The 26,370-nt window shown below is 47.3% G+C and overlaps 1 protein-coding gene across 1 annotated transcript in view; it reads left to right on the top strand.

The window, feature by feature from the left end:
* The window catches only part of PRMT7 (protein arginine methyltransferase 7), a 102,748-nt gene that overhangs the window by 41,098 nt on the left and 35,280 nt on the right, over window positions 1-26,370 (top strand). Inside the window, exons 10-14 of the mRNA XM_082270548.1 lie at window positions 4,652-4,787; window positions 6,578-6,661; window positions 8,626-8,673; window positions 10,919-11,008; window positions 11,098-11,259. Of these exons, the coding sequence (XP_082126674.1) occupies window positions 4,652-4,787; window positions 6,578-6,661; window positions 8,626-8,673; window positions 10,919-11,008; window positions 11,098-11,259 (520 nt within the window). The remainder of the gene's footprint in view (window positions 1-4,651; window positions 4,788-6,577; window positions 6,662-8,625; window positions 8,674-10,918; window positions 11,009-11,097; window positions 11,260-26,370) is intronic.

The raw sequence follows: 26,370 nt of genomic DNA, 5'->3' as shown, positions 1-26,370 counted from the left end.
AACCAAAAATAGTTGTGATGGGTGGCGAATTCCAAAAGTCTCATAATGAGTGAGATCTGTTGGTCAGGTATAGAGGAGTCTCTGTCTAGAAACATTCCCACTGCATTAAGACCCAAGTGATGTGGAATGACGGTATACAGTGAAGATACGTCCGCTGTTACCATCCATAGGTCAGCAGTGGGAGTCAGTCCAGATAGTAAATTAAGGACATGTGTAGTGTCCTTAATGTACGATGGGGTCTTTTGGACCAGAGGCTGCAAATAAGAGTCAATATACTTCCCCACCCGGGACGTCACAGAGTCTATACCACTGACGATGGGACGACCCGGGGGGGAAGTCAGACTCTTATGCAGTTTAGGGAGGCAGTAAATCACCGGAGTCCGGGGACATTTTGGGACAAGATAGGCCCTCTCCTTTTTGTTGAGTATGCCTCTTTGGTAACCATCTTCAACTATGTTTACCAACTCCTTTTTATATTTGATCTTAGGGTCAGAGGGCAGTGTGACATAAGTCTGACCATCACTCAATAGTCTATACATTTCTGCCATATAGTCGTCCCTATCCAGGACTGCTATCCCACCGCCTTTGTCGGCAGGCCTGATCACCAAGTTTTTATTATTACATAGGGAATCTAATCCGGTCTGTAAATTAGTGGGTAGAGAAGTTTTATGCACTTGAATGCGATCCAGATCTCTAAGCACCACATCCCTGAAAACTTTCAGAGATGGTGCTAAAGATCCTGGCGGGTTAAAAACAGATGCATTTGATAACCCGGAATGCTGATATTGCCGGGGTACATTCGTTTGTTGGCTAATTGGATTACTCATCATGTATCTTTTTACACTCATTTTCCTCACAAACTTGTGTACATCCATGTATGTTTGGAATTTATTAAGGCGTTGTGGGGGTGCGAATTTAAGGCCTTTATCTAAAATTTGAATCTCAGCACTGCTAAGGGTGACCTTGCTGAGGTTAAAGATACCTGCACCCTCTACGTTTTGGATTTTTTTTGATTTAATGCGCCTGCCTCCCCGACATCCTCTTGAGGTTCGGCTGGGCGCTTGATGCCTTGATTGGCCTTGGGAAAACCCCAACCAGGATAGCTTTGACCTGCTAGGGTCTCAGAGTTAGGGTTCTCCAAGGCCACCTCTCTTACTGTATGTGTACTGTTGAGTGGTTGAGATGTTTCCACTTCTTCAGGGGCCTCATTGTCCTTAAGCGGGTAGAATCGGTTATTAACCGGTACATTATACTGATAGCCCTCTTGTCTAGGGGGAGGGTGATCTCTTCTAGAATTCTGAGGTTCCCTTGCAGGCCCTGGTGGACGATTGTAACCTGGATCATACCAATATGGTTGGGATCTAGGGGGACTGTAATACTGCCGCCAGTGTGGTGGTCTATATTGGTCAGGTTCTGGACAATGGGGATTAGGGTAATAATATCCTGATTCTGCAAAGTTGTCTGGTCCTCTCCTCCATTGAGGAGTATGGGGATAGTTGGGATAACCATACCCTCCATGCTGGTTGCGGTCTCTACCGCGTTGCCAGTCGCCTTGTTGACCCTGTCCGGAAAAATGATTATTAGGTTTGGATTGATTCCCAGTGGGTTTGTTATTAGCAACATTGGGGCCCCTATGTGGTGATTTATATGAGAGACGTCGACCATTAGGCCGAGGTCCCTTTTTATTTGTTTTGGGACCATTATTATTGGTTTGAGGTGGGCCATTAAAAGCAACTCTTGGGGGGTTAGTTGAAACTTCCATTGCATCATCAGGTTGCTCTTGGTCACCCAACAATTTCTTTTGCCACTCAAAGACTGCACTTGACTGATAGTCCTGTAAGTCACGATTGAACTTTTTACGTTTTTTAATTTTTTGCTCTCTCTCTTCCTTTTGGAGGAGCTTCAATAGATCAGCCGACGCGGCCTTATAGGCTTCGCTAGTCATATGAGGGACTAATTTCTCTTTAACAATTTTGATTTCCCCATCCAGCCTAGTTAGTTTGGCATTTTTACGGGATATGAGGAATCTCAAAAAATTAACCCCTGCCTCATTGAAGTATCTGTGCCATTCTTCAAGCTCACCCTCATCTGACTGGGGACATACCTCCCACCTCAGACTCCTGGGCACCATAGTTCTCTTAACATAAGTTTCAAGAAAAACTATGTCCCACTGGGTATGTACTTCAGACACCATTAAATTTTTAAGCCTCATGAACAGACCACTCATGTCAAAATCATCTGAAGTAAAAGATTCGAATACCCCATCGGTGTTGACCACCTTAGAGGCCCTATAATCAAAAATATCCATGAAAAAGCAGCAATTGAAAGTCAAACAGGTGAAATAAAGGAGAAAAAACAACTGCGCTAATTCAAAAAAGCAAAGCAGCAGCTTCAAGTGCGACTGACACCCCAAGAAGAAAATATATACATAAAGCTGCGCTAACAAATGAAACAGTCCATGTGAATGTCCATAAATGAGAGGGAAAAAAGATGACCCTTGTGCAGGTACCGCTTACCAGATTCCAATCATTAAAGAGCCAAGAAATTTAGAGGCAGAGTCTTCAAATGTGGAACACAGCAAGCTTCATAGGGCTCCGATGTAAATCTCCTCAGTGGTATATGAATAGAAGGAGAAAAACAACACCATAGTGTAAACCAGTAAAAAAATTGGAAAAAATTGCGTTGTAACTTGTGCGGGTACCGCTTACCAGAAGTAGCAGGTACTGTAGCCAAAATAATGGGAACCGAATCCACAGACCTCAGAAGGCAGCAACCCGTACCGTGGTGATGCAGGTGTCCAAGGATAAGTTTAATTGAGGGAAAAAAAGGCAAACGCCATAGCGTAAAACCACAAAACAAACGATGATAACACCCAAATAGTGATAACTAAAAATCCAATAGTGGTGAATAGTGACAGCCACCACCGAAGAGGGTAGGTTCCCTTATAGATTGTACCAAGAAGTTTAAGCAGGTAGTGAGATAAACCGCTTACCAGATAGACTAGAAGGTAGACGTATAATAGAACCTAGAGGGCACCAGTGAAAATGGGTACTCTTACCAGCTCCAGATATTAATTGAGCGGGGGTTCAAAGTGACGCTGGACAACACTCCTGATAGCGCTCGTCAACCAGACTCAGGGAGGGATGCAGGTTACCCAAGAAATGAGGAGGGGAGAGCCATAGCATAAAATCCAACGACTAATTTATTGACACAAAATGTATTGCACTTACAAAATATCAGACGACAAGGAACGTGGATGAGAGGGGTTGGAGGGAGGTAACAGCCGCCGGCCGGACGGCTCCGCTCGCCCGTCCTTCACAACAAGTAGGTGGGTGTGACGTCAGCACGCCGTGACCTGACTAGTTTCATCAAAGATGATTTTTTCAAAGGTACGGGCGGCGTGCTGACGCCACCTATAAATATAGTTGAATCAATGACCGGAAGTTCCTTTTCGGCCATTTTCGTTATGGTAATAGAAGACCGGAAATACACGTCATAAACCGGAAGAGGATATGACGTATGTTGCCCAAATGTAAACATGTTTAGGAGATATTCGCACTGCATGCAGCTGGTGATGTCATCATTCCATGCGCTCTGAAGGAACATGCCGTCCCTTCAGAGCCCCATCCTGCAGTCTGTGACTCCCTCGCGCATGCGTGGGAGTGACGACATCACGGCACAGCCAATCAGACAGCCAGTACATGTGAACATGGAAGGAAGACCGGGTGAAGAGGGAAGAGTTGACAGATAAGTATTTCATAATGTGCTAGTATGAGACGCATACTCGCACATTTTGCCTTTACCTTGCAGGTTTAAAAAAATTGCTGTGGTTTATACTGCTTTAAACAATTGTATAGTAATGAAGTGTTTACCATCAAGGCCATATTTTCAAACATTTAGGGGAAGCCAAAATGATAAAAACATCAAAAAAAAAAGGAAAAAATAAAAAAAGGGACAGAAATAAAAAAAAAAAAGACGAAGAACTTGTACCTGTCACGTCTTTACCTGTTGATTTCTATTTCCTTAGGAAGTATACACTGCAGAACAGGCTTTATGTCTGCATTATTATTTTTTTTTAATACAAGGCTTTTACATAAAGATGTGTAGTGCGCACTGATCTTTTCTTGTAACATAGAACAGGCTTATCTGTCACACAGCGAAGCTCCCCTTCACCACACAGAGTCCATATTTGCAATACTACATTTGTAAGTTAAATAACCTCTACAACAAAATGATGCTGATACAGTGGGAGTTGGCATCTAAGAATTTAGAATTAAACACAACTTAAACTGAGAGCGAAATATAAGGGCTGTGTCCTATACCTGCTCCCCTCACCACACGCTGTGATTCCTCCCACTGACTCGTTCAACTGAAAGTGATGTTAGAGTCAGTGAGAGCCACAGATATTCATAGTAATATGCAGTACTTCCATGCAACTTTCACAGATTAGCTTAAATAAATGGATGCACATAAATGGTCATGCTGTTTAGTAAATATATGCTGTTTAGGTTGCTGTATAATGTTGCAGATGGTTATATTACAATTGCATGTGAAAAAAACATTTTCAGTTGTGTGTCACATTCTAGAAATGAAAACATGTATTGGGAGCAGAAATGAAAATGCATTAGTGATAATCAAGCCTCTTTCGCAGCCTGGAGAAGAGCAGTTCTGTATCAGATGAACGCCCGGTGTGTCACTGCGGAGCTCATATCATTTGGAACCGTACACGCTTTGGGGAATTGAATGATGAGGGAAGGATGGCGAAGTATAAAGCAGCCATGAGGAAGGTAATGGAGGTGTGGAATGGTTGCCACTGTAAGAACAGGTAGCTGCCTTTACATATTTTAAACCTCTATGTTCTGTAAGGCTTCTTAGCTTTAGAGTACTTACAGTATGTAGTTAAAATCTGAGAATGAAATCCAACACACCTTGCCACACATATTGAATTTTTTGCATGCCTCGTAGTGCAATAAATCATTGCTTTCAATAATTGGGAAATCTTTGGATATAAGAATACAAAATAATGTCCATTTGGAAGTAGTTTAAGGTATCATGTCTGTTCAGCTAAGCAGTAATTGAAAGGGAAAAGCCTGTGTAATTTTATTTTCTAGTACACTGTACAACCCCATTTCCAAATCGAATAAACCCGTATTTTATTCACAATAGAAACCATATCAAATGTTTAAACTGAGAAGTTGTACAATTTTAATAGAAAAAGTTAATTTTGAAATTGGTGGCAGCAACATGTCTCAAAAAAGTATTAAAAGGGCCATGTTTACCACTGTGTAGCCTCCCCTCTTCTTTTAACAACACTGTAAATGTCTGGGAACTGAGGAGATCAGTTGCTGGAGTTTTGGGAGAGGAATGTTTGGGATTATGAGATTTGCAAATCATTGTTTTTATACAGATTGTGCACAGAGTACCGACTTTTTTGGGGTTGTATATTTCTGCTCGCAAAACACACACACGGGGATGTTTCACAGGCGGGTCACTCCCCCCCCCCTTTATCCCTTCCTCCAATGGACAGGGGCAGTCCACAAGTGAGCATATGAATAGGAGAGAGAAGCCGCTCAGGTGAGGCTAAGTAGACCGGTGCTGGTCAGATCCGCCATCCAGACCTAGCACAAACCAGGTCCAACTTCTTCAACAAGTGAACATGCTATGCTGGGCTTTGTTATTGGTAAGCCCATTATTTTTTACAGCCTACATGCTTTGTAAGCACCCTATATTAAATTATTAATTGTAAAATTAAGACTATACAAATCATTTTAAAAAATAATGTATGTAAAATGACAGTTTGTATGCATTGAAAAAAATATATTCTAGTATCATCAAAGGCGATGCTGCCTGCAGTGCTGCTACTGTAGTGCACCAACTGCTTTTTTGACAGTCTAATACAGGTTTCAACCAGGGGTGCCTTGGCAAAATACCTAGAAAATGCTCAAAAACTGTATACAAGTGAGCAGGTGGATCAAGCCTGCCTATTAGTTATACAAAGCCACGGGTTTTCATTGTGCACCATTACAACCTCCTAGCCCCCAGTACCAATAAGGTCATCAGTGATAAAAGGGTCAGTAGAAGTGTGTACCTCCTCAGAAAAGGGTACCCGGTCGGTAAATATAAGTGTAAGTTTCACTTTTAAGTTTTATGCAGCCCCTATATGGAATAATTGCATGGACTTCTAGGTTTGATCATTCTGCACCAATTCTATCCAAGCGACTGACCAGCACTGTCTGCCGAAGCTGTTCCAAACCTCCCCCCAGTGAAGATGGTAAACCAGGGGATTACAGGGCACTAGTGTCTCCCTAAAGGAGTAGAGCAGGGATCTCCAAACTATGGCCCTCCAGTTGTTCAGGAACTACAGTTCCTATTATTCCTAGTCATGTCTGTGAGTTTTACAATGCCTCATGGGACATGTAGTTCCGCAATAGCTGGAGGGCCGTAGTTTGGAGATCCCTGGAATAGAGGGAAAATGACCAGCTATTACAACTTCTGTACCAAAGACTGTAAAATTGTATTCTATGTTTCTTTGCTCTAATGTAGTGGTTTTTTTTTTGTTTATTTTATCACTCTGCAGATCCTGACACCAAGCTCCGTGTGCTTGTGTATAAGTGATGGCAGCTTGCTACCTTTGCTGGCTTATTCTATCGGAGCAGATCAGGTAATGTCCATAACCCTTTTGGTGAATATCTAAGGTAAAAAAAAAAATATTGGAAATGAACTCCACATATGATGCATTACTGTGTAAGAATAGTTGCATAGTGGTTGAGGTTGAATAAAGACAATAGTCCATCCAGTTCATCCTGTGTAGGTGTGTGTGGCCGTAATCATTTCTCATACCCCCTTATGTTCTGATCCTTGAGATGAATGTCCAAGAGTCTTTTGAAAGTAGCCATACTTCCCGCATAAACTACCTCTTGTGGTAGAGAATTCCACAATCTTGTAGCCCTAACAGTAAAGAACCCCCTGCATTGCCTGAGGTTAAAATGCTTCTCATCTAATCGCATTGTATGCCCTTGCGTCCTCATACAATCCTTGCGACTGAATTGCTTTTTTTTCTATGCTGAGATCACCATTGAGGTATTTCTAAATTGCTATCATGTCCCCTATCATGCGTCTCTTCTCCAGGGAGAATAAATTAAGCAATTGCAGACGCTCTTCATAGTTAAGGTCCTTCAATCCCCTAATTAGTTTAGTTGCCCTTCTCTCGACTCTCTCCAGCTCCAACACATCCCTCCTGAGGACTGGCGACCAGAACTGGACAGAATACTCCAGATGCGGTCGGACCAGAGTTTTATAAAGTGGAAAGATTATAGTTTCATCTCTGGAATACATCCCCTTCTTTATGCATGCTAATATTCTGCCGGCTTTGGCAGCTGCCGCTTGACATTGCATGCTATTGTCTAGTCTATCCTCTACCAAGACTCCCAGATCTTTCTCCATTTTTGATTCCCCCAAAGGTTCCTCCCTAAATTGTATTGTGCTTTTATGTTTTTAGTCCCCAAGTGCAAAACCTTACACTTCTTCACATTAATTCTCATTTGCCATGTCGTTGCCCACTCTGCTATCTTGTTCAGGTCATTCTGTAAGCTATCTGCCCCATGCTGTGCAGTTATTGCCTTGCCCAATTTTGTGTCGTCTTCAAAAACTGATATAGAACTACTGATCCTGTCCTCAATGCTGTTTATGAATAAATTGAACAGGGTTGGTCCCAGGACTAAACCTTGGGGGACCCCACTTACCAACCCAGTCCAGTCTGAGTATGCGCCATTTATTACCTTCAGTAAAAATGACACGTCTAAATGATCAGTTGATCCAGAGACACAGGCAGCTTACAATGTAAAACAAATCTTTAATTGTATGTAGAAGTTAAGATTGGCTCTGCTGTCTTTACTCTTCTGACTATCCGCATTGATCCTTTAGGTGATGGGTGAGCTTTAGCTTAAAAGAGAAGGATAGGATTATAAAAAAAATGAACATACTGGACATATGGGCTCTACTGACCTTTACACTGAGTGCAGAGTATTCTTGTATGATTTTCTGTAGCTTGCCATAACTTTTTTGGTTGTATTGTCTCGTCAGTCTACAAGCCCTGATCCATAGATAGTTTACACTGCAATAATAATCACCAACAAACCTGAAACAGCTGTAGGTGGTGTGAAATTGTTGCCTTCATAATATTAGGCCGTATTTATGCCGTATACAAGCTGTTTTGGATGGAGAGTTGACCCCCGGGGCAGAAAGAGATTAATTCTGTGACATTTACTGTATTTTCTGGCGTATAAGACTACTTTTGAACCTCAAAAAAATCCCCCAAAAATGGGAGGTCGTCTTATACGCCGAGTATAATATCTCCAAGGTAACCTAAGTAGAAGTATTACCGGTAGATCATGTAATAGGGGGGTCGTCTTATACGCCCAGTCGTCTTATACGCCGGAAAATACGGTATTTCAAAATGTGGGATAAAACTCTTAATATTTGGATTTGTAATTGAAGTGAGATATGCATATACCTTCAGAAACCGGCAGATATGAGGTTTCTACTTTACATTGCTTCTATATGCACTTTGCGATGTTTGTTCAGTATTTATTTAACACTGCAATAACTTTTTTTTTTTGCTTGCAGGTTTACACAGTAGAGTCTTCTTCTATGTCCAAGCAAGTCATGGAGAAGGTTTGTGTACATTTTGTATTGTACACTACAATGGCTATATTTAAAATTTTCTGTTCAGAAGGCTTTGGATAAAAACAACAGATGAATGTAAAGTGTTTCCAAGAGTTTTTCGTGTTCTAGAGCAGGGTAATGCAGAAAGTAATACCTTTAATTGCCTGATTTAAAGAATATGTTATGCTAACATTTCATATTATAGCTTGTCGCTGACATAACTGGTGCTTATATTTGTTTGGGGTTGGTAACTCAGAAAAGTACTAATGCCAGGCTTAAAGTGGCGTTCCAGCCTTAAAATGAAAATTTGACATCCGCTTGCTCTAAGTAACCTGAAAAAGAATTGGATAATCACTATTTTTTTTTTTTTTTTTTGCTTTACTTACCTTGTTTTTGAAGAAAATATACTTACCCTCCTTCCACTTCCTCCCTCTTCGCCACAGCCCGTGCCGTCTCTTCCTCCTTACATTGATTCCTGGGAGCTGAACGTCATCGATCCCAGGACTCAATGCACCTGCATCGGCCCTGCTCGTCACTTCCGGTTCAGGCGTGTCATTCCCTGCTAAACAGCTTCTGGGCATGCCCAGAAGCTGTGCAGGGATGACGCACCTGCACTGGAAGTGACGAGCAGGGAATTCTGGGACTCAAACGTCACTGAAGAGGACACTCCGGCTTCAGCTGCCCACACCTGAGATGGCAGCGCTGGACAAGACATTTTCAAGGTAAGTATTTCTTCTCAAAGGTAAGTGAACCCGGGGACCGTTCAGAAGCTATCATTGCTGAAATGCACTAGGCCAGACTGTCCCGGGGGTATTTTTAACGAAAAAAACATTTTTTGAGGCCGGAATTCCGCTTTAAAGTGGCTCTAAAAACTGAAGGATTTTTACTTTAATGCATTCTCTGCATTAAGGTAAAAAAACTGAGTGCAGTTGTCCCCCCTGCCCCCCTTATACTTGCCTGAGCCCAATCTCCATCCAGCGATGAGGATGAGAGCAGTGGCTTTCTTGGCTCTCTCCCTCCTCATAGGCTCAGAGACAACAGCAGGAGACATTGTGAGGGAGTTGGAGGTGGAGCCAAGCGGTGCTCTCTGTGTCAGTGGACGCACAGAACCGGCTTGAAAGCGAGCCTGCACAAGTGTCCCCATAGCAAGTGACTTGCTATGGCATGCACTCAGCAGGGGGGAGGAGTCAGGAGCGTTAGCAGGATCAGGGCTGCTTTGTAAAAAATCTTTGCACAGTGCAGGTAAGTATAATGTGTTTTAATATTTAAAAAAAAAATAAGGGTTTACTATCACTTTAACAGGCAGGCAGCTAGTATTTTCAGAAGATCAACAATAGAAGCTTCCATATTTACTTTATAAAGGCAGTCCCCGAGTTACAAATATCCAACTTACGTACAACTCATACCTACAAACAGAGGCAGCACAACGGCAAGCGAAACCACCAGGTGGCCATCTTGCTGTTCACCGCATGCTGCCACCTACTGTCCGGCAGACCTGTCAGCAATCCCACATCACTGCATGGCCAATTAACCCTTCTCAATGCCATTAAAAAAAGTTATAAATTTTTTTTGACTGGAGTTACACCTAAAAAATGTACCTGTTCCAACTTGCATGCAAATTCAACTTAAGAACAAGCCTTCAAAACCTATCTTGTTTGTAACCCGAGGGCTGCCTGTATAGGGTTTACTTTAAAGGGACAGTACACCCAAGACTAGTATTTCACGAATATGTATGTTCTGGTAAGTAGGACCACCTACTGGTGAAACTTCTTATCACTGTGAGCTTTAATACTGAAAGAACTTTTATGCATGTTCACTCAGTGGTGTCAGTGGGTGAAAAGGCGTCTCCATACACACCTAAATATCATCTCATCATACTTGCTGTATACACAGATGCAACCTTTTCAACATCATACATTTTCTACTATGCATATACAACACTGCGTTCTACTAGAAGAAAAGCCAAGGTATAGAAAATGACACATGTATCATTATTTTTTTAACATTGAGCGGCCTAAATACTAGAAAGCTGCATGAAAATCCTTTTGTTTTGTTTTTTTTTTTTACTGCCAAGCCTTCTAGCCAGTCCTTTCCTTTGAGAGTATCTGATAGTTCAAAAAATTAGCACATTTTGAGTGGACATGTTTAATAGGAAATTTGCCTAATACAAATTACCTGTTTTGCCTGGAGAGACACTTTAATGCATAATTCTTCCTGACAACTTACCCCTAGGACTTATTTTCTATTTTTTTAGCTTTTACTAACCAACCATCTCAAGGAGGCCATTCCAGTCCTACAGAAAGCACCAGAAAGCATTACTGCCGCTAATCTCGGGGACAAAAAGGTGATTTTTTTTTTTTCTGGTGTAATATCCAGTATAAATGTACTTTTTTTAATTATTAGTGTTACCTGATCATTACGTTCTTCATTTAGGTCACTGCTTTGATTGGTGAGCCATTCTTTACCACCAGCCTCCTTCCATGGCACAATCTATACTTCTGGTATTCCCGCACTGCACTGTCAGACAACCTTGCTGAAGGCTGCACTGTGTTGCCGATGGCTGCTTCTCTTCATGTACTGGCTGTGGAATTTAAGGTAAGAACAAGCAAACCGTGAAGGGTATTTGTGCCAAACATTCTCTGGGTTTTGGTCCTAATGCCCAGTACACACGATCCGAAAATCGGGCGACGTTCCATCCGTTATTTTTCGTATTCTAGCAGCTCTCAATAATATTCGCTTAACGGGAGAGGTTACTCACGATACGAATTTTCTCGGACGATTATTCTTAGCTTCCGGTATGCGTAACCACGCTGTAGCGTGTGAGGGGAAAATGATGTCTACTGCTCATGCGCTGTCTACTGCTCACCATTTTTTTCGGACGAACAACATACTGATAATACGATTATCGTACGATGTGTTATAATACGATCAAAATTTTTATGCTTGCACGACCAGATAATATCGGGTGAACTGTCGTGATCGCCTCTCGTAAGCTGTGTACTAACGATACGATTATCGTCTGATCCTTTCACAAGCGTTAATTTTCGTCCGATTTTCGGATCGTGTGTACGGGCCATTAAGGATAACTAAACCCAACACCAAAAATGTAATACATTGCCACGTTCCAGTCCTTACATGTATTGGCTGAATTAGTTTTTACTTTCAACTTGAAAACATTTTCAAAATGTGTTAAAAAAAAAAAAACAACTGTGAATCTTGTTATTAAGTATTTATTTATTATTAGTGTTCTTGTATCATTCTGTGAGCTGAACAGGAAGCAAAACCAATCTTTCTCTTTTGTTCACTGACCGACACAGCTCCATATCTTCTTAGACCCTTAGACTTATACTGCTCTCTCCACAGGAGTCGGACTAAGCGGAAATAATTTTGGGTACGCCCCTGGGGTAGTCTCAGGGGGTATACTCCCACTTCCTGCTCTAGGACTTCAGTTTTATTTCTGCCTAGTCAGGCCGGCGAGGGAAACTCCTCGCGAGGACACATAGCCCTGGTCTTGATAATGGTCACAGCCAGAGTCGCAGCGTACCTCACCCCCATTCAAAGATGGCACAGTGGACTGTCAGGATTGGTGTCCGCTTGGTTCCCAGGTGTGGTGAGTAGTGTCCCCCCTCTCCTTCCTCGGGTTGGTAGGCCCCTTCTGTGCCCTTCCTTCCCTCATGGTTTCTCCCCCTCACTAGCCGGGTTTCCCTGTACTGGTCGCCCTCACCTCCCCCCATTAGTCCCCTCTCGGCGTGCACGGGCTGTTGTGGTGTATGGGGTGTCATTGGTGACAGGCTGGAAGGGGGTGGGGGGGCTGGGAGCGTGTCATTGGTGGCTGGTTTTCGGATGCTTCTGCGGCGAATGGCTGCGTGGAGGGTCCCTGTGAGAGCCCCCCCCGTGGACTATAAGTACCTGTAGGGCCAGGCTTGGTCCCGGGTGCCACGTCGCATTGCCATTTTGTTGTGGCTGGGTCCTGGGTGCCACGTGGCCTTGCCATTTTGTTGTGGATGGTTGTATACAGCCTCAGCGGCCATGTTTGTGTAGTCCGGGCGGCCATGTTTTTCGAGTTTCCCATTGAAATCAATGTGGCGGCCATTTTCTTGTAGCCTGTGGAGCGGTGGTGGGCCTCTAGTGGCAGTGACTGCGCTTCCTCTTCTTCTCTGATCGCAGCATAGCAAGCAGCTTGGCGCTCTGTATCCAGTTCTGAATAGGTTACATAGTTACATAGTTAGTGAGGTTGAAAAAAGACATCAGTCCATCCAGTTCAACCTATGATGTGTGTGTGTGTGTTTGCTTTTAACCGTACATTGTATACCCCTGTATGTTGTGGTCTTTAAGGTGTCCATCTAATAGTTTTTTTAAACTATCAATGCTCCCTGCTGATACGACTGCTTGTGGAAGAGAATTCCACATCCTTACCGCTCTTACAGTGAAGAACCCCTTACGCACTTTAAGGTTAAACCACCTTTCCTCAAGTTTTAGTGAGTGGCCACGTGCCTTATTGTATCTCCTCTCTCTGAATAGTTTGTTCCTTATGCTCGGGTCGCCAGTACAGTATTTGTACATTGATATCATATCCCCCCTCAATCGTCTCTTCTCCAGAGAGAATAGGTTCAGTGCTTGTAGTCTTTCCTCATAGCTGATGTCCTCCATTCCCCTAATTATTTTTGTTGCCCTTCTCTGGACTTTCTCCAGTTCCAGCACATCCTTCCTGGTGGTAGTAAGTCCCTGTGGATATATAGCTCCTTCTTCTGCTATAGCAGTGCCGCTGGTGCGCTGGGTCTTGCAGTAGCAGTGTGGGAGTTTTTTTCTCCTTGAATATAAGGGGCGGCCTCCGAATTAACTATCAAGTCTTTGGAGCAGGTATCGCCATCTAAACCACTCTCAGAAGCTGCGGGACCCTCTGGGTCTCAGCCTGCCCTGGCGGCCATGACGGCGGTCCTCCTCAGAGTCTGAGGTGGATCTGGCCGCCGCAGACGCTAATCTACCCACTGGGTCTGCATCCACTCATCTTGAGTGCTCTGATAGTGAGGATGAATCCTCTTCCACTATGGCCACGCATGAAAAGGCACTTGTGGAATCACTGATTGTATCAGTACAGGAAACTTTAAAATTGGAGGACACAGCTGCTGCTGCGTCTGATGCGCTGGTGCCATTTGGCACCCGTAGGCCATCCAAGGTGACTAAGGTGTTCCCCTTTAATGCCTATTTTGACGAGATTGCCGCTACTTAGTGGGGGTCCCTGAAACGCATGGTTGGAATACCTAAATGTTTCGCTAGGACGTATAACTTTGAGGAGTCTCTTTTAAAGATGCTAATGGTTCCACCAGTGGTGGACTCTCAGGTCTCCAGATTACATAAAGGCCACACTTTTTCCGGTGGAGCATTCCCCATCTTTTAAGGACCCTGTGGACAAGAGAGCTGAGGCTCTAGTCCAATATCTCTTCACCGTGGCGGCTTCAATTGTGAGGCCGGTGTTTGCTATCACCTTGGTTTCCCAGACCTTAACGGAATGGACGAAGCTCCTTCGCCAGGATCTGGAAGGGGATCAACATCCTCCTGAGCTGGCGGATTAGTTGATACAGTATATCTTTGATGCATCCTTGGATGCGGCCCCTTTGGCTTGCAGAGTATCTGTGACTGCGGTGACCCTTCGCCGCATGATATGGTTGAAGTACTGGTTGGCTGACCAGGCTTCCAAAAAGGTGCTGACTGACCTTCCCTTTGCAGGAGACCGTTTGTTCGGTGCTTCTATGGAAGAGATCATTAAGGGTCTTACGGGAGGTAAGAGTACTCTGCTTCCGCAGGTTGCTAAGAGCAAGGAACCTCGTCGTAAACGTGGTCCTTTTTTCTTGGCTCACAAGCGGCCCTTTCGTCCAGCAGGCTCGCAGGACAAGAGATCAAGATCCACCCATACCTTCGCTGGAGGCTCCAAGAGACCCTGGGTCGGTAAGTCAAAAGCAGTTCCGCTGGCCCCGCAGACAAGCCCTCCTCTGCCTGAAGAGGTGCCCTCACTCGTATCTGGGGTGGGGGGACGTCTTCATTTCTATCTGGACCCGTGGACCTCTCTCATTCAAAACAAATGGGTCCACGAGTTGATTTGGTTCGGTTACAAGGTCGATTTTCGGTCCTTGCCTCTGGCAAGGTTCTTCCCTTCCAACTTGTGCCTGGCCCCTGGATCGGATGCAAAGTCTTTATGGGGTGGTGCAGGATCTGTTATCACAGGGATTCATTTTGCCGGTTCCAGAGATTTTATTCAAATCTGTTAACTGTTCCCAGGAAGGAAGGCAAGGTCCGTCCAATCTTGGACCTCAAGGCTCTGAACTGCTTTGTGCGGGTTCAGAAATTTCAGATGGAGTCCATTCGCACAGTTGTGGTATTCCTTCATCAAGGGGTTTTTCTGGCCTCTATCAATATTAAGGACGCTTACCTTCATATCCCAATATATGTCGGGCATCAGCTTCGCTTTGCCGTGGGAGAGGAGCATTATCAAATTTTCTCGCCTCAGCTCCGCGGGTGTTCACAAAAGTGTTGGCCCCGGTGTTGGCCTTGCTCAGCCAGAAGGGGATTGCGATACTGGGGTACCTCGACAACCTTCTTCTGCGCTGCGGGCAGAGTCTTTGTCGGCTCTAGAGGTCGATCTGAAAATCACTGTGCGAGCTCTGCAGTAGTTCGGCTGGACACTGAATTTTCAGAAATCAGCTCTGACTCTGTCCACCAAACTGGACTACCTGGGCATGACTCTAGACTCAGCCTCAGCCTGGGTGTTTCTTCCAGAGGCAAAACTACTGAAGTTGCAGGAGGCGATTCGGCTCCTGTTGTCCAGCCGTCAGTCATCTCTCAGGACTTGCATGCAAGTGCTGGGTTTGATGGTCTCTACCTTCGAGGCGGTTCCGTTTGCTCAGTTTCATACCAGACCTCTGCAGAAAGAGATTCTGGCCAAGAATTTCCAATCATTGGACAACCTGATTTAGTTGAGCCGGGATGCGAGGGGACCTCTAAATTGGTGGCTCCGTTCCCCGGCCCTTCGGCAAGGGAAGTCTTTTCTCTTACTGTATTGGACAGTGATTTCCACGGATGCCAGTTTGTACGGGTGGGGCGGTTTTCTGGGCTCAGACTCCGCTCAAGGTGTTTGGACTCGGGAGGAGTTCAGTCTGCCAATCAACATCCTGGAGATTCGGGCGATCAGGCTTTTACCTGTCCCAGTGGACGGATTGTCTGCTGGGGTGCCCAGTATGGGGTTCAATCAGACAATGCCAAGTCTGTGGCATATGTCAATCATCCAGGAGGCACAAGAAGTGCCCTAGCGGCCTGGGAAGTAGCCGGAATTATAAGGTGGGCAGAACAATATGTTCAAGCCCTCTCTGCGGTGCACATTCCAGGTGTGGAAAATTGGCAGGCAGACTACCCCAGTCGGCAGGCATTGCAACTGAGCAAATGGTCTCTTCACCTGGAAGTGTTTCAACAACTGTCTCTGATGGGGAACCTCCGATGTGGACCTGTTAGCCTTTCATTTCAACTGGAAGGTTCAGAGGTTTGTGGCAAGGTCTCGGGATCCTCTGACTGATGCTGCCAATGCTCTTGTGGCCCCTTGGGGTCAGTATCACCTAATTTACGCTTTTCCTCCACTACAACTTTTGCCAAGACTGCTGCCCAGAATCGAGGTGGAAAGGATTCCAGTCATTCTGGTGGCACCAGACTGGCCTCGCCGGTCTTGGTACACAGGCCTAGTGGGGCTGGTAGCCCACGCTCCATGGAGACTTCCTCTCAGAGAGGATCTCTTGTCTCAAGGACCAATCTTCCATCCTGCTTTACAGTCACTGGCTTTAACGGCATGGCTATTGAAAGCCTGGTGTTGAAGGACAGAGGGCTGTCGGGTTGGGTGATTCCTACGCTGTTAAAAGCTAGAAAATCTACTTCAGGGAAGATCTATCATCGAGTTTGGAAGGCGTACATTACTTGGTGTGAGTCTTGGGACATTTCTTTTCTGTGTCCCGCCTGCTGGAGTTTCTACAACAAGATGTAGATCAGCGTTTAGTTCTGGGGACCATCAAGGGCCAGGTTTCCGCCTTGGCAATATTTTTCAAAGGGCCGTTGGCCACAAAGTCCTTGGTTCAAACCAGGGAGGGGCAGAGGGTTCCCCATTTTGCCCCTCCGGTGGGATCTCAATTTGGTACTGTCGGTACTTCAGAAACCTCCTTTTGAAAATATTTGTGAACTTCCTCTGATCACTCTGTCACAGAAGTTGGCCTTTTTGGTGGCTATTACTTCTGCACGTAGGGTGTCGGAGTTGGCGGTGTCGCCTTACCTGGTGGTTCATAGGGACAAAGTGGTGTTGCGACCCTGTCAGGCGTTCCTTCCTAAGGTCGTCTTGGGGTTTCACTTAAATGAGGATATTGTGTTGCCATCTTTGTATCCTAAGCCTAAACATCCTAAAGAAATTGCCCTACATTCCCTGAATGTGGTTCGGACAATCAGGGTGTACCTGGGCGGTGACGGAGTCATTCCTTATATTGGATTCCTTGTTTGTCCTTGCGGATGGATCTCGTAAGGGGCAGGCCGCATCTGCTGCGACCATTTTCAGATACTCCTGTCCTCTGCATTCTGTACATTACATACTCCTGTCCCCTGCATTCTGCATTATGTATCCTATACCCGACACTGACAGCAGCACTCCCCAACCCCTGTGCTCTGCTTTACACACTGTATACACAGTACTGTACATTATATACTTCTTTCCAAAGTTTTCATTGTCTCAACAGCTGCAGATTACTATGCAGTCCCCGACTATTTTAATGAAGTTCTTCTTGAAGGTAGGCTCAGACAAAGCAATCAAAGCATATTTCTCTTACGTCCTCTTGACAGTCGCCGCCCACTCATTCAGTCTTCACCAATGGGTATTGACCTCTTATCCATAGGAGCAAGCTACGCATAAGACTTGTTAAAAACAAAGTAATTTACATAGGCACACCTATGGGGGCTGTCCCACTGGTCCAATACCCCCTGCTATCAGCCATCCCAACTCAGTTTGTCTTCTGCCTAGTTAGGAGTAAGATAGGCTTCCCTGTGCTGGGGCTACGGTCTCAGCTTTTCTTCTGTTTTACGATTTTATTTTTTGCAAATGTGTTTTCTTTGCACTACTAGCTGTTTATTTGTCTGCGTTTAGTTAGTCGGATCTTCGGATTACGACGGCGTTGCAGAGCTGGGAGTCGCACTGGTCGTCCTGGTGTTCCAGGACAGAGGGCCTTATGGAATCCCAGCCCGCCATCGAGCGTTTAGCAGGATATGCGTACGCCCTGGCCTCGCAAATGACCTGTCCCTGTCCTCAGGGATGAGAGCCCGCGAGGTGGCCACCTCGCTTGGACATCTCAACCGCGCTTCCGTGAGTTGCTAGCGCCCTGCGTTTTTAGCTGACGGCACCCCCACCGCCTGGGGTGGGAGGCTTACCGTCGATGAGAGGCGCCCACGCCATCGGGTATGGTGAGTACATTCTGTGTGGGGCCTCTGTCTGGGGCTGGCAGTCTGATGTGTCTGTGGTATCCCCTCATGTCTGTGCGTTTTGGGGCTCCCTTACTCCTGGTCCCTGCGGGGGCTCTACCGCATCTGGATCGCTATGTGGGGGTCCCTCTCCTGAGTGCCACTGTATTGTGTGTTTTGGGGTGCAGACATGTGCGGTGACCGCTGCGGGGTTAAAAACCGCCGGTCCGCCATTTTAGGTGTGGGCAGCTGCTGGCTTCACTGTGGGCGCTTCTGCAGCGATGAATATAGTGTGTTTTGGCGTCTTACGGCGCCATCTTGTGTGTGGCAATGTGTGCTTCTGTGCACATGTCGGCACCATTTTCCCGGAGCCTCCCATTGCTTTCTATAAGCAACCATTTTTCCTTAGTCTGCTTCCTAGTTCAGCCTCATGCGGTGACATCACTTCCTTTTTCTCTACAGAGGAGATCGTCAGGAGTGTGGTAACACTTGTGGGGTCTGTCTTTGCTGTTCTTTGTGGGGAATACCTCTTGCTATCAGTTTATTCCTGCTTGCGGGGTCGGTTTGCATAGTCCTTCCTAGCGATGTACTGCAGTGGGATCGCTGTGCGCTTAAAGGGCCAGTACCTTTAAAAAAAAAAAAAAAAAAAGTTTTTTCTTATGGAGTCCCAGGACAGCAAATTTCCCCCAGCTTTGGTGGATGATTCAGGTTCCTCTGGATCTTCTGCTCTGCCTGCTCTGACTGCTGCTCTTGCGAATTTGGCGTCCAAAGTGGATCTTTTGATGGCTGAACGGGATACTAGAAAAAGGCCTAGGCTTTCTCATTCTTCTGATTCTGATATGGTTGCCGTAGATAATGTGCCCCTTGAAGGGTCTTGTTCTTCCTAGTCTGAAGGGGAGGATGAGGAAGGGGATGTTTCCCCCCCCCCCCACTGGGGACGGCCGAAGAACGCGCAGCTATGGCTGCGCTGATTACTGCTATTAAAGATACACTACATTTAGAGGATGAGCCCAATCCTCCGGGCAAGCGGTCCTCTTTTGGTACCCGCAGATCCCGTAAGGCGGCGCAGGTGTTTCCTTGCCCCGCTGAGTTTCACGAAAATGTGAATGAACAATGGCGCAATTTGAAGCGCAATTTTGTGGTGCCGAAACGGTTTCAAGTCCGTTACCCTTTTGCGTCTCCTACGGATTCGCGCTGGTCTGTGGCCCCTAAAGTGGATCATACTGTGTCCAGATTAAACAGGGCCACTCTGGTACCCACCGAGGATTCTCCGGTGTTTAGGGACCCTACGGATAGGAGGCTGGAATCTCTTGCCCGCCATGCCTATGTGGTGGCGGGTTCCATGCTAAAACCTATTTTCGCCTCCGTCATGGTGTCTCAAGCGGTGGCTGATTGGACCAAGGTGCTTAAGCGCACCCTCGTGGCTGATTCTGCCCCCCCTACTACCTTGGAGATGGTGGACCAGATTCATCAAGCGGTTATGTATCTGTGTGATGCGGCCCTGGATGAGGCCCCGTTGCCGACTCGCCTGTCTGGTGTCGCGGTACTTAACCGCCGCTTGATATGGTTGAAAAGCTGGTGTGCTGACCAGACTTCCAGGAAAACGGTGTCAGACATGCCTTATGCGTGGATTCGTCTTTTTGTGGAATCCCTGGATGAATTGGTTAAAGGTGTCACTGGGGGCAAGAGCACTCTGCTGCCCCAGAATCCGAGGGGTAAGTTCTTCCGCGGTAAGCAGGGCCCTTCCTTTAAACCAAACCAGGGGTCCTTTCGTGCCTTCAAGGCGCAGGACAAGGGGAAACCCTTCAAGGGCCAGGGTGGCCAGAGAAAGCCCTGGGCAGGCAAGCCAAAAGCCGCCCAGGCTGGGGCGGCGGCCCAGTCTGCCACCGCCTGAAGGGGTGCCCTCACCCGTTTCAGGGGTGGGGGGACGTCTGCGCTGTTTCCTCGAACCTTGGCTGCTCCGGATTCCGGACAGGTGGGTTCAGGAAATCATTCGATCAGATTACAAGATCGAATTCCTTTCGCGACCAGTGGACAGATTCTTTCCCTCAAATCTTCATTTGACCCAAGATCGGTTGCAAGGTCTTCATCGGGCGGTGCAGGATCTCCTCGCCCAGGGGGTTATCGTCCCGGTGCCACATTGGGACAGATTTCAGGGGTTTTACTCAAATCTGTTCACTGTGCCCAGAAAGGAGGGCAAGGTGCGTCCAATTCTGGACTTGAAAGCTCTCAACCGCGTTCAAAAATTCCGCATGGAATCACTCCGCTCGGTGGTGGCCTCATTGAGTCCGGGAGATTTCCTGGCTTCTATCGACCTAAAGGATGCGTATTTACACATCCCCATATTCGAGGGTCATCAGAGGTACCTCGGATTCGCTATCGCGGAGGAACACTATCAGTTTGTGGCGTTACCTTTCGGTCTCGCTTCGGCTCCAAGGGTGTTTACCAAAGTGCTGGCTCCTGTTCTGGGCCTGTTACGGGCACAGGGCATTGCGGTCTTGGGATATCTGGACGATCTCCTGTTAAGGTCGAGTGCCAGTCAGAGCCTGCTGCGCGATCTGTCCACTACTGTTCAGACGCTCCAGGAGTTCGGATGGACCATCAACGTTCAGAAGTCGACCTTGTCCCCTTCGGTTCGTCTCCCATATTTGGGAATGGTCCTGGACTCTGCCCAAGCAAAGGTGTTTCTGCCGGAGGACAAGCTCCGGACTCTGCAGAACGAGGTCAGGTCCCTCAGGGACAACGAGTCCTCGTCCCTCAGGACATGTATGCGGTCCCTGGGGTTGATGGTGTCAGCCTTCGAGGCGATACCGTTTGCTCAGTTCCACACGCGGTCTCTCCAGGCGGAGATACTGGCCAGATGGGACAGGCTCCCTCAGTCCTTGGACCTGAGGGTGTCTTTGTCGCCAAACCAGAGTGGATCTTCTGTGGTGGCTCCAGTCCCCGGCCATAGCGGAGGGAAAATCCTTCCGGCCGTTGCTGTGGGTGGTGATTACCACGGATGCCAGCCTGTTGGGCTGGGGTGGCGTTCTGGGCAATCTGTCTGCCCAGGGCACTTGGTCGGTGGAGGAATCCTCCCTGCCGATCAACATCTTGGAATTGAGAGCGATCAGGCTGTGCCTGCTCCATTGGTCGGATCGTCTTCAGGGTCGCCCTGTACGGATGCAGACGGACAATGCCACTGCAATGGCTTACATCAATCACCAAGGGGGCACCAGGAGTGCCCGGGCGGCCCAGGAGGTGGCCTAGATTCTATCTTGGGCCGAGACTCACGTCCCGGCGATTTCGGTAGTTCACATTCCGGGTGTGGAGAATTGGCAGGCTAACTATTTGAGCCGCAATACTCTGGACCAGGGGAATGGTCCCTGCACCCGGAGGTGTTTCAAATGCTGTGTGCGAAATGGGGATCCCCGGACGTGGATCTGTTCGCATCCCGGCTCAACAACAAGGTGGGAAGGTTCGTGGCAAGAACGCGCGATCCTCTGGCGGACGCCTCGGATGCTCTGGTGGTGCCTTGGCACCGGTATCGTCTGATGTATGCCTTTCCCCCGATTCAGTTGTTGTCCATGTTGCTTCGCAGGTTGGTCTCGGAACCGAAGTTGGTGATTCTTTTGGCCCCGGACTGGCGGCGCCGGTCCTGGTACGCGGACATCATTCAACTGGCCGTCGAGCCTCCATGGCGGCTGCCGTTACGAGACGATCTTCTGTCTCAGGGCCCGATCTTCCATCCTGCTTTACAGTCGCTGGCTTTAACGGCTTGGCTGTTGAAAGCCAGGTCCTGAGAGACAGGGGTGTCTCATCAGAGGTCATTCCTACTCTGCTCAGGGCTAGGAAGGCCTCCTCTGGTAAGATCTATCACCGTACCTGGAAGGCTTATTTTGCCTGGTGTGATTCCAGGGGCTTCCTGCCTCGTTCCTACTCGGTGGCGAGGGTGTTAGCTTTCCTACAATCTGGTGTGGACCAGCACCTTGCGTTGACCACGATTAAGGGCCAGTTGTCTGCACTGGCTGTCTTTTTCCAGCGCCCCTTGGCGTCTAACTCTTTGATTCGCACCTTTATTCAAGGTGTGCGTCATTTGGCCCCTCCTCAGAGGGCGCCTCTACCTCCTTGGGACTTGAACTTGATTCTGTCCGTTTTGCAACGTCCTCCCTTTGAAAACATCAGGGAAATTTCTCTACCTCTGCTGTCGAAAAAGGTTGCTTTTCTAGTGGCGATCACTTCTGCCCGCAGAGTGTTGGAGTTGGCGGCCTTGTCCTGCCGCTCCCCTTACCTGGTGGTTCATAGGGATAAGGTGGTCTTGCGACCTAACCAGTCTTTTCTTCCGAAGGTGGTTTCTGATTTCCACCTTAATGAGGACGTTGTTTTGCCTTCGCTTTGTGCGAATCCGAAACATTCTTTGGATGTTGTCAGGGCGATCAGGGTTTACCTGTCGTCTACTGAATCCTTTCGGAAGTCGGATTCCCTCTTTGTCCTTCCTGAGGGACCACGGAAGGGTATGGCTGCGTCTGCGGCGACCATTTCCAAATGGATCAGACAGACGATTGTACAGGCCTATTCGATTAAGGAACGGGTACCGCCCTTCCATGTCAAGGCACGCTCTACCGGTGAGTGCGTCCTGGGCCTTCCGGCATCAGGCTTCGGTGGCCCAGGTGTGCAAGGCTGCGACTTGGTCGTCTGTGCACACCTTTTCCAAATTCTACAAACTTGATGTTCTTGCATCGGCAAATGCCTCCTTTGGCCGCAAAGTTCTGTGTGCGGCAGTGCCTTAAGGGGACCTAGTTTTGCGGGTCCCTGGCTGTTGGGGTTGTTTTCCCCCTTGGTTATTTGCTTTCCTGGGTGGTTGCTCCAGTTGAGCCTTTTCTGTTACCCTGAGGATACCTTTCTGTTCATGTAAGGTTTCTTTCTCTGACGTGGGTGCTGCGTTGCCTTTATGACGGTTACGTTTCCCACCCCTCATGTCTACACTGCTTTGGGACATCCCATTGGCGAAGACTGAATGAGTGGGCGGCGACTGTCGGAGGTCGTAAGAGAAAACGGAATTTTTGTAAAGTATTACCGTAAAATTCCTTTCTCTGAGTCCTCTGACAGTCACCGCCCCCGCCCCTCTATTTGGGGTTCTTTGGACTTTAACTGCTTGCTACCAAACTGAGTTGGGATCGCTGATAGCAGGGGGGTATTGGACCAGTGGGACAGCCCCCATAGGTGTGTCTATATAAATTACTTTGTTTTTAACAAGTCTTATGCCTAGCTTGCTCCTATGGATAAGAGGTCAATACCCATTGGTGAAGACTGAATGAGTGGCCGGCGACTGTCAGAGGACTCAGAGAAAGGAATTTTACGGTAAGATTTTACACAAATTCGGTTTTTGTAGGTCCAAGGAAGGCTTGGTTTTGTTTAACCACATTCCTTAAGCCCTACCCACTGCTGCACGCTTGGCCACATCCACTTTTTTACTACGTGCCGCAGGTTCCTCCTCCAGTGTCCCTCATTCTGAAGTTCAAAAGTTAGGAGGTATGACTACAGCATACTTACCTTTAAAATGAAGCCATCCAGCTGCACGCTGTAAACGCTGAGAGTGCTTCCATCTTTACCCGGTCTTCCTTCCGGGTTGCGACCACTTGAATGGCTGTGCCACGATGACGTCACTCCTGCCCATTTCTGGGAGCCACGGCATCTAGCTCTGAAGAGACAGCATTAGTATGTCATCCCTTCAGAGCGCATGGTCATGTGATGTCCCCGGCTGCATCCAGTATGAAAATCTCCTGAATACCTCGAGTTTAGAAGATATTGACTGTACCTACCTAGGTACAAGTTCAAAAGCGGAGTTTACTACCATTTTTTAACATTTTTTTTATAGGACATTTATGTCCCTGAATAAAATAAAATATTAATATTTTATTTAGTAAAAAAAAAAAAATGATCAGCCAGTACATCAAGGCATCCTGCAGATGGTGCTGCATACAGTAATGTGTTCAGCTTTGACGTAGATGCTGATGTCCTGCGGTTATGTATTATATAATATAAATAAAATAAAAATATATAAACATTTCTGTTGAGCAGAAGATTAATATTTAATCTTAACAACAGTGAGGGTGAGCTGTTGCAAGTAAAATGCATTATTACCTGTTTTGCTATAAACATTACTTGCTATTAAAAATATATGAAATTGACTTCCAGCTTAGTACTTCTGTGATTAAGAAATTCTACTTGACCTAACATTTGGATGGAGGATGCTTAAGGTGTTACTAAAGTCGATTTTTATTATTTTTTTTTAATTAAAATAACATGTTATGCTTACTTGCTCTGTGCAGTGGCAATGCACAGAGCGGCCCCGATCCTCCTCGTCTCGGGTCCACCAGGACAATCTTGGCTCCTCCTCTTCTTTGTATGTCCCCCATAACAAGCCGTTTGCTATGGGGACACACGGTGCGTGCTCACTCCCTACCTGTGTGTCTTTAGAGCCACGCTCCATAGACTTACACAACAGGACTTAGACCCGTTCCCCACTTCGTCTTGACTGCATTTGTTTGACAGTAGCAGCAGCCAATGGCTCCTGCTGCTGCTCGAATGCTGTGTGAAGACGAAGAAAGGGGAGAAGAGATGCAGCTGGCACAGTGCTGATCTCTTCTCCCCTCACTTCCCCTTCACACAGGGAAGAGGGGCACATGGAAACTGAAATTTTTTTTTCTCTTTCGTTCATTGACGGACACAGCTCCTGATCTTCTTAATCACTGGGTTATACTGCCCCCTACAGGAGTAGGACACTAGGCAGAAAAAAAGTCTGGCTACGCCTATGGGCACTCCCAGGGGGTATACTCCCTCTCTCTGCTATAGGTACTTAGTTTTTTTCTGCCCAGTCAGGAGTAAGGACCTAGTTCCTTACTGGGATCTCTTTTTTATTTTTGGATAGATTTGTTTTCTGCTGGATTTTTTTCTCCTGGATTTTTTTCCTGTGAGATCTACAATCAATTGCCAGACTGGGTGATGGGCTGGATAATCTAGATCCAGTGGTCTCCCCAGTCTGGCCAGCACACGCAGACCTCAGCTCCGCGCTAGGTCAGCTGTGACATAGTCCCACCAGACGGGGCTGGCCTGCGAGTTAAAAGCCTTGCGAGGTCGCATACAACCGGGTCTCGGCCCAAGTCGTAGCTTTCCTCCTGGCTGACGACCCCCCATTTAGATGGCAAATGGTTCTGTCTGGAGCGGTGCCCGCCTGGTTCCTGGTATGGTGAGTAGTTGTCCACCCTCTCCCCCTGAAGGGTTGTGAGGTGGATGTGGGCCCCTCCATGGGACAGTCGGACCCCTGGGTTCCCCTCTTTCCCGTCAGGCACCCCCCTTCATCTGTCCCTCCATCCTACCCCCCCCCCTCCACTTATGCTGAGGCTGTTGGGTGGTCTGTCAACCTCCTGGGGTGAAGGCAGAGCGCTATGCTGGTGATTGGGTGGAAGGGTGCGACCGGACGATCAGCTGTACCTAGTGGGGGCACCTGCCAGGGCCCCCCGGGCTGGCTGGGCTTGTCCTTGAGGCCTAGGGATCCCTCCTGGGTTCCTGGGAGTCTCGTGGTGCTGCACAGGGCTGCCATTTTCTTGTAGCCTGTGTGCCTAATGCACAACGGCCATGTTTGTGTAGTCCGGCGGTTATTTTGCGGTGGTTTGGCATTGAAAATAGCAGCGGACCTGACAGTGGAGCCCTGTGGGTGGCGATTTTGACGGTGGGAGCCCCTTCTCGTCCCCTGGTGCTGACCCCTGGATCTTTTCACTTCCTGATCGCTGCACCTGATGGCTGCAAGCACCTGTTTCTGCTGGGTGGTGAGTCTGGTGGGTTCCTCTCTTTCGGCTGAGGATCGCTTGATGCTTGTGCCTGGCGACCGAGTGGTGCTGCTGACGCAGTGGGGGCTGTCCCTTTGTAGTGTTTTACACTTTTTGTGGGGTCCCCTGGTGACTCATGGAGTCTTTAGAGCACATCTCCCCACCTGATCCCCTCTTTGAGGCTGCGGGGTCCTCCGGGTCCCAACCATCCATTGATGCACTGATGGTGGCCTTGGAGTCCTTTGTGTCCTGGGTGGAGGTGGCTTTCGGGCGATAGGCTAGCAAAAGCGCCCCCTGTCTTCCACTGTCTCATCAGACCCTGAATCTTATTCAGCGGACGAGAGTCACCCTGCTGGGTCTGCGACCATGCACCTGGAATTCTCAGATAGTGAGGATAAGTCCTCTGCATCTGCAACCACGCATG

Source organism: Pelophylax lessonae (assembly GCF_965119305.1).
Source record: "Pelophylax lessonae genome assembly, chromosome: 10".
Taxonomy (NCBI): Eukaryota; Metazoa; Chordata; class Amphibia; order Anura; family Ranidae; genus Pelophylax; species Pelophylax lessonae.
The sequence above is the reverse complement of the archived record's forward strand: the minus strand, read 5'-3'. Positions and strand labels throughout refer to the sequence as shown.